The 8,756-nt window shown below is 41.5% G+C and overlaps 1 protein-coding gene across 2 annotated transcripts; it reads left to right on the top strand.

Moving 5' to 3' along the window:
• Positions 1-15: 15 nt before the first annotated feature.
• Positions 16-8,548, top strand: NDUFAF5 (NADH:ubiquinone oxidoreductase complex assembly factor 5). Of its 2 annotated transcripts, none has more exons than XM_050314985.1 (11): positions 16-226; positions 710-750; positions 922-985; positions 1,613-1,660; positions 1,763-1,866; positions 2,358-2,397; positions 3,965-4,162; positions 4,752-4,812; positions 5,882-5,965; positions 6,325-6,407; positions 6,550-8,548. In XM_050314985.1, exons 1-11 carry the CDS (start codon positions 17-19, stop codon positions 6,634-6,636), a joined length of 1,020 nt encoding a protein of 339 aa, XP_050170942.1. In that variant the 5' UTR covers position 16; the 3' UTR covers positions 6,637-8,548. The 2 variants fall into 2 exon arrangements, with proteins under 2 accessions (XP_050170942.1, XP_050170941.1); XM_050314984.1 differs by having other exon boundaries at positions 5,882-5,980.
• The last annotated feature ends 208 nt before the right edge of the window (positions 8,549-8,756 follow it).

The raw sequence follows: 8,756 nt of genomic DNA, 5'->3' as shown, positions 1-8,756 counted from the left end.
GAGGGGAGGGGGGGCCATGAGGGGTCTGTCGCGGCCGGCGCTGAGGGCGGGATGGCGCGGATCGCTCTGGGCCCCGCCGCGCCGGGCTCTGCCCGCCTCTCCGCCTCCTCCGCCCGCGGCCGCCCCGGGGGCGCTGAACCCCTTCGACCGGCGGCTGAAGCGGAAGCAGAAGAACTGGGCGGCGCTGCAGGCCGAGCCCGCCAAGTGCGATTACCTGCGGGAGGAGGTGCGGGGGCTGTGCCCGGAGAGGGGACCCTGCGGGGGTTCGGGGTGGGTGTGGAGCACAACTCTGATGAGGAGAGGCTGAGGGAGCCGGGAGGGCTCAGCCCGGAGAAGAGGAGGCTCGGGGGTGACGTTCTCGCTCCCTCCAGCTCCCTGACGGGAGGGCGTAGCCGAGGGGAGGTCGGGCTCTGCTCCCGGGGCACTGGCGACAAGATGAGAGGGCACAGTCTCAGGCTGTGCCAGGGGAGGCTGAGCTTGGACATCGGGAAGAATTTCTCCACAGAAAGAGTGGTTATACATTGGAATGGGCTGCCCAGGGAGGTGGTGGAGTCCCCATCCCTGGAGGTGTTTGAGGAAAAGGCTGGACGCGACACTCGGTGCCAGGGTCTGGTTGACGAGGTGGTGTTGGGTCATAGGTTGGGCTCGATGGTCTCAGGGGTCTTTTCCAGCCTAACTGATCCTAATTTACCGCGGTGTCTCCCCGCAGGTCGGCGGCAGGATCGCGGACAGGGTGTTTGACATCACCAGGTGAGAACGGCTGGACAAGGAGCGCCTTCCCCGCGGTCCCGCAGGAGGATGCTCCGTGGGCTGAGTTTCACCAGGCCTTTGGGAATTAGCAGGTGAAGCTTAACGTAGCCTAAAACAGTAAAATGTTCCTAAGTCTTGATTGCGTATTGTATTGCTAATCTTGTCCTTTAGGACGTTTCCTCTGGCTTTGGATGTTGGCTCTGGACGAGGTTATATAGCGCAACATTTAACCAAGGTATTGGCTCTTCATCCTTAAAAGTGTTTGAAGTGAGTTCATCTGCACCCTCCATTGTCAAATAGGGCTCATTTATAACTTAAGTCAATCTTCTGGGTCTTGAGGTAAATCTTCCCCCCTCTCCCCTTCATACCTGTGTGTTTGGCAGGCCATTCTTAACTTATTGCCAGTGAAAACTTGACAAATGATAGTGCCAGGAAGCTCTCCATTATATGACAGTGAACTCTTAATTTTGAGTAGGAATATACATGTCTTTTGATCAGTCTGTTCAACACAGTTGCTAAAGAGAAGCATAATTATGGAAACTTTTAAGCCATGAACTGTTTCCCCCTCATGAACCATGCTGTAACTAAAGGTGCTTCCTTGGCTGTTTATATTTATATTTATATATATGGTTTATATTTAGCTAAACTTACGCCTGAAAAGTCTAGAATGTGTTTTTTCTTCTGCCTCACCTGTTCTCCCTGAGAGCAAATGCCATGTTGGGTAGGGGAAAATGCTTTCTGCTTTATATAAAGCTTTTATCAAGAGATGAAAGGACTCTTTCTAGGTTATTATAAAAAAGGGACTTGCCTCCACGCAGGAAACAATTTAAATACTTAATAGACTTTTAAAATTTTGTTTCAGGAAACAGTTGAAAAACTTATTCAAGTTGATGTGGCAGAGAATGCCTTGGTAAGTGGCTTTTTGAAGGCCATTAACGTGCTTCAATTCTGTGATACAGGAAAGCAGAAGAAGTGAGTTTCTGGTGTTGTTTCTCTTCTAACCCAACATTAGAAAAACGCTGTAGAAACTGAAATCCCCACGGTCAAGGTTGTAGCTGATGAGGAATTCCTTCCTTTCAAAGAAAACACATTTGACCTTGTTGTTAGCAGCTTAAGGTATGCACTAATCATTTATTTATTTTGGTTTGCTTTCTTAAAAATGTCATATAACATTCTTTTCAGAGTAGCTGAAAGAAAATAAAGCCTAAAAAGATAAATAGTCCATTAAAGAGCAGTAAGGAATGTACTTGAGTAGTTAATATGAGCCTGCATTAGGAAAATCTTCTGTCCTGGTGCTTCTTCCGTGTTGATTTGTTTGTTTTCCTTCAAAACATTTGTAGTTTCTCCCTTCCCTGTACTTAAATAAAGTAGTCTCCAGGACTGGAATCTTCTCAATTTAACAAAAAAATCTAAAAGGAAAAAAAACAACCCTATTTTACCAGCTTTTGGTTTTGTTTAATACCACTTTTAGGCAGGTATTTCAGAACTGTTGCAGCTCGAGAAACTAGTTTGTGGCTTTGGCTCCTGGAACTTAGTGAATTAAACAGGTGCATTCCCTCAATTTTATTAAATATATGATCAGAAAATGTATGCTTCTCTTATTTCAGTTTGCATTGGGTGAATGACCTTCCTAAAGCTTTTAAAGAGGTAAGAAACTGGTTTTTTTAATACTAAAAGCCATCACTTGCATGGAGAGCACTCTGTATTTCCAGATCCTCTCTAAATAAGAGGCACAGAAATAGCTCACGTTGCACACAAGTATTTTTTCGCAGTATTTTTGGCAGCTTGAGGAGCACCACTTGATACTGCTGCTAATTTACTGCCTCAGATCGATTCAGAATAAATAACTGAAACAACATGTTTATGTAATATTTTAAATTCTCAACAGCTGTGATCGTGGTAATTCCTGTCACCTGAGGCAATACAGAGCAAGGCTATTTCCTTTTGAAATAAAGCAAATATTTGTTGAGACAGAAAACCAAAACTGTATCTGGAAAAAAACACCAACACCTTATTTTGGATTAGTTCAAATTTGGATTAGCTCTTTACTGCAGGTGTAAACTTCAGTCAAATCAAACCCTTGGAGCAAGTATTTTAACCAGTTTGTTGTTTTTTCATTTATTTCAAATTGATCAGTCATTCCAGTGGTGTTCCTTGACCTGCTGGCAGGAATAGGAGTGCCCTACTGTTATGGAAATAATAAATTGGAATGCCTTCAGTACCTAAAAGAAAAATACTTGGAAAGAAACATATAATTTTCACTGGAATTTTAAGTGTTCTAGAGAGTGTCAAACATTTTTACCCCCACAGTAAATACAATATAATGTCCCACACAGGGGAGGGAACTGGATTTCTTGGCCAACCTTTATCGTGGATGCTCGTTTCCTCTGCTGGTACCACTGCCTTTAACTCATGGAAACTGCCTTTAACTGCTTAATATTTTTACCTGTCAATTAAGGGCTTTTTTGCTAGCATAGGAAAGGTAGTTTGATTAATACTTAATTAAAAAACAATTGTAAATATTTTTCTTTCAAAACTGCCGGAATTTTTAGGAGAAACTCTCTTGTTAGCCCCATTATCTAATAGAGCTCTTCTGGATGTCTAAACCAGGGATCACTGCCAATTCTTAGGGAAAAAAGCAGGAATTTATTGGCCTTCTCACTAAAACTTGGGAGACAAGAAAGGAGTTTGGTGTTTGAGTTGTGATGTGGCTGTTCTGGCCAGTTAAAAATAAGTAGGGGTAGACATAATAAAAGCTGCATTACTCTGTTGTCTCCCAGAAGTGGGAAGATCACTACTGGAAATTCAGGCCTCCTTCAATCAAGGCATTAAAAAATGCTTTTGCTGCTCTCATCTGACCGAGTAAAAGTGAGCAGAATCTGTCCTGATCTACCCTGTTTTCAGAAGTAACTTAATTGAGGATATTGTTTTAGGAGTATCCCGCTGAAAACAGTTTTACTCTCAGTTTCCACAGTTCCTTCTAGGTTTACCTCCTCCCAGTGTCATTTCTGGAGATTTACTATTTCTTAAATAAAAAACAGTCTCTGTTCAGCCAGATGATTTGTTTGCAGTGTTACCACAAGCTGTGGCAGAATGCACTCAAGTGTTAAAGACCTGTTAAAACAGCTATTTAAAACGACTGCTTTGGAGTTCATTAAAAAGGAGTCCTAAGAACTACATAACGTCAACCCTCGTTTCTGTTGCTGTGTTGCAGATCCACCAGGTTCTCAAGCCAGATGGGGTGTTCATTGGAGCCATGTTTGGGGGGGACACCCTGTACGAGCTGCGCTGCTCTTTGCAGCTGGCAGAGCTGGAGAGGGAAGGGGGCTTTTCCCCCCACGTGTCGCCTTTCACTGCCGTGGCTGATTTGGGACATCTGCTGTCCAGAGCCGGCTTCAACACCCTGACTGTGGTAATTGCCAACAACAGAACAACCACACTGAGCGAGCCAGAGCTGCTGGGATAGAAAAATCACTTTTTTGCTGATGTAATGTGCTGCTTCCTTCTGGGTGTCGTGCACCTTTGGTGAACGGGCTTCTGAAGTGGCTTGGGCTGCTGCTGTTGTGGGCTTTGTGGTGATTAATGGGACCGACTGAAGTGTGTCTTTGGCTCCTGGCCCGGTAGAATTTGGATGGTCTTCTTGGAGAAATGTCAGAGAACGTTAGACCTGCCTGAAAAGCCTTTAGACACTTGCTGTTTCTTGTGAAAGCAAGGAGAAAATAATGGCATTTCGATTAAAATTGGGTTGTATTGGGGCTACAAAGCAAAACCTTTTAGAAATTTTAGGACAGTACATTCTTCTGAGAAATACATTGCTTGAGCAGGAGAGGCAGATGAAGAGAATCATAGAATGGTTTGGGTTGGAAGGGACCTTTAAAGGTGAGTCAGCTCCAACCCCTCTGCCATGGGCAGGGAACAGTCCATTAACACCTCTGAAGATTGGCATAATGGTGCTGCTTTAGCTTGATGTGCTCTAAAACTGAGCTTCTCAATTCTTCCAGGATACCGATGAAATCCAGGTCAACTACCCGGGATTGTTCGAGGTCATGGAAGACTTGCAAGGCAAGTGTATTCTCCGTGGAGACAGGACTGTTTTCTGTGTCAGTGGTGCAGGCACAGAGGAGTTTCCCTGTGTGTTTCTAAACTCCAGATCAACTGGGTTGGAAGGGGTCTTTAAAGGCCATCTGGTGCAAACCCCTTGCAGCGAGCAGGGACATCTTGAACTGGATCAGGTTGCTCAGAGCCTCGTCCAACCTGGCCCTGAATGTTTTCAGATAACGGGGCATCCACCACCTCTCTGTGAAACCTGTGCCAGTCCCTTAACACCCTCATCATAAAAAAAAAAATTCTTACAGCAATATAAATAAATAATAAATTACTATAACAGTGGAAACATTACTTTGTTCCTGCTCTCCAGTGAGTCAGGAGATTGTGCCTCTCAGCACATTTGTGTTGGGAAGCAGAAATCAAAGCTTTGCTACGAATTTTCTGCCTCACTTGAATTCCTGTTCTGAATGAGCCTGTCCAGGAGAAGGTGCAGAAAAGCCCTGAAAGGGAGACAGAAGCCTGTATTCCACATATTAACTTTTCCTGTGAGCCTGATTATCAGGCTATTCAGCAAACAGTTGAGTAACAATTTTGTTAATATTCTGATTGCACTCACAGATTGTAAAGCAGTCACTCATATACAGCCAGTTGTTACTTAACAGAGCAAAGCAGGGCATTTCTTACCTGGATCAGCTGCTGCTTGGAGTAATTCCTTAATGGGAACGAAACTTATCCTCATCAGGAACATTCAGATGCAGTAAGTGATTAAGGAGATTAGAATTGTTGGCTTATTTCTTATTAAAAATAGCAATATATCCTAAGGTGTATTTGTAAATACAGTGATGAAGTAGTCATCTGAAATCATTCCTAGCAGGGCAAACTGTAAATTGCAGAGCATGGGAATTAAAAGTTCTGGATTCTTACAGGTAAGAAACTCACCTAATTATTTGTGGTATGTGCTCCCTTCCAGCGAAACTCAGAGGATTCTTACTGTGGTTTAGTAAAAGTCTGTCCTTAGTGCATGACACTCCACTCATGGCATGTGCTGTATCTTCTTTTCCTTAAAGCTAAACCGTATTTTTAGGTATGGGGGAGAGTAATTGCTCTTGGAATAGAAAACCTCTGCTGCACAGGGACACAATGCTGGCAGCTGCTGCAATTTACCGAGGTCAGTGTTTGAGAGGTAATGACTTCACCTGAAATGACTTTAAAAAACTTCTTTTCTATGGCTTTTTCTCTGAGCTTTGCTTAAAAAAAAAAAAAAAATCCCAGGAAAAAACCCCAAAACCCCAAACACTTTGGTATAGAACAAAATACCATTATCATAAGCTATTTTTAACCTTAATTATAATGACAGGATTTGAACTGTGTTGATGCACTGGTGTGAGATATTTTTATTGTCCCAAATCTTTCACCAGGAGTCATTATGATGAATGTGTCACACTTAGTTCTAATGTTCTGAGAACTCGGTGTTTCCTAAACCTGATGCTCTGGGTGCCTTTCCTCTCTCCTTTCCTTCCCCAACAGAAATGTATGGAAACACTGATGGCTCAGTACCTGCCACCTTTCAGATCTACTACATGATTGGCTGGAAATACCATGAATCACAGGTACTGTGAAACTAAACTATCTTCTGTTTGACTTTTTAAATAACTGATGCTTTAAAACCTTTCTAGGAAACATTTTAACTTAAAAGCAGCCCAGTGTATATTTACTTTTTACTTCCTTTTTTTTGTTTGTTTGTTTCCTTAGGCAAAACCAGCCCAGAGAGGTTCTGCAACAGTTTCCTTTGGAGATCTGGCAAAAATAGAAGGACTTATTTCCAGAGGGAAGAAATAGTTGTCCACCAGAAAATGATTGTCCAGAAGCTTCTATAAAACTTCTCATTGCAGATGGTTTTCACTTGTGCTGATTTAGTGGTGACATCCTGAAATGATAATCATGTACACACAGCAGGGTTTTATGGCTCTGTATTGCCTTTGCCACGGCATCATTGGGGTAAAATGTTTATTTTTTGTTCCTAGAGAAATATTTGAGCGGTTTTCTGAATGAATCCATGCTCTCCCAACTTTTGATTAAATTGCTGTTTTCAAAAGTAACATCTCCTCCAGCATTTCTGTATCACAGCCTATTCCAGGTGTGATTTGCAAGTCTTGGGTGAATCTCAGCCTCCCTCATTTTTTAGTTATTCCTCAAGGATGATAAATCATAATAAAGAATGACATATTGTAAAAGTAGAGAATGATGACAGGTGTATTTATAAGCTAAAATACCAGCAAATAAAAATATCTAAATTATTATGGCTTTTGTGGGTTGGAAATTACGGGTCAAAAGTTACTCTCTGAAGTGTTTGAGATTTGAATAACTAAAGGTGATCCTTTAAATATTAGTTTAAAATTACATTTACACATTACTTTCTGCTCTTCTGTGTTAGAGGCTGAAAACAAGAAGTATAATTTCCTCCTTGGCTGGGACATGGAGCTATAACTTTGCATGTCTGTAAATGCCTTAAGAAAAATTGATATTAATTAAAAATACAGCCCATTAACATGGGGAGTTTGGGAAAAATATCTGCCCAGAGATTCCACGTGATTTTGGCACAGATAGAGATGGGTAGAAAAGGATGAACATATAATCAAATACACAGTTCAGTCAGTTTTATCATAGTATCTGATAAAGTGGTGTATCCATACTGGTGGAATAAACCCTTTTTTTTAAAGCCTTTTTAAAGCTTTTTTTCCAAGTCTTTTTTTTTAAGGTTATCCAGCAGGTGGAGTTTGACAGGACTTGTGTGTGGCACAAACCCAACAGGCCAGGTAGGCAGAAACCTTCCTATCTATAAGATCCTAATTTGGGGGTTATTTTACCCTCCAGGCTTTCACTCTGAAGAAGAAATAAAGGTACAAAGCAGCATGATAAGGAGGGTAGGAATATTTTGTCCTGCTTTTGCTTAGAATCCTAATCCATAATTATTCAAGGGAAAGGAGTTGATCTTTAGTTTTCCTTCTAGAAGAAGAGCAACCCTCCTGGAAAAAGGATGAGAGGCTCTGAGTGGTCTGATAACCTTTATGGCCCTCTAAAGAATAAATCTAAACCAAGAACTTATTTCTGTGAAAGCCTGTGTTTTTTTTCCCCCCTTAAATACATCAGTGGATTCAATACCAGATACTGCATCTCTCTCCAGATCTTGTCTGGCTTAAATAAAATTCCCTTATTTCTGGGGGATTCTCTCCAGTTTCCCAGATGAAGGTTGCTGTGAAGTTCTCTGCCAAATTAATATAACTTCAGACATTTTTTTTTTTTTTTTTTTTTGCTTTAGTAGGTTAATTTCCAGTCACTTGAGGAGCTGGTTGTGACTCAGATGTGGTGAGGGAATGAGGAGGTGGAATGTGCTGGGTAAATGTTAATTGGAGAAGGGCTCCTACTGTGCTCGGTTGAGTTAAGGAGAAAAGGAAGGATTTCCAGTTCTTTGATTCCATATTTCAGGGGTGGAATCTGTAAACAGCAAAGTAATGGGGAAATGTACTTTCTGAACAGAGACAGATGACTGCTTTGCCTCCTAGCACTTGGGGAGGAAAAATTTAGATATTCCATTAATTTGGAAAAAGACTGGGGAGTAGTATAAGTGAGGAGTAATAAATATGGCATTGGAGCAGTGTTGGCTGGAATTGGGGGATGTGTAAGTGGCAGGTAAGGTGTTATTCCCCTGGCTAACTGCATTTAAATAAATGCCTTTTATATGAATTTTTAACTGCAGTTATGTTTTTTTCCCTGTAGTATTTGTTCTTGAAATTCTAGGTTACTCTGGTTTCTACTAGTCACTTGAATGAAATACTTTGAATTTTACTATGAAAAGCTGTTTTTGTCACATAAGGCTCTGTTTTCCTTTTAATTCTCTTTTTCAGATTTAAAAGTCTTTATGGCTTTCTAAAATTGTCATGAAGAAGAATGTGGTTGCC

Source organism: Myiozetetes cayanensis, unplaced genomic scaffold, assembly GCF_022539395.1.
Source record: "Myiozetetes cayanensis isolate MyiCay16 unplaced genomic scaffold, myiCay2020 scf2-11, whole genome shotgun sequence".
In the NCBI taxonomy this organism is placed as follows: Eukaryota; Metazoa; Chordata; class Aves; order Passeriformes; family Tyrannidae; genus Myiozetetes; species Myiozetetes cayanensis.
This window is presented reverse-complemented; position numbering and strand designations above follow the sequence as displayed.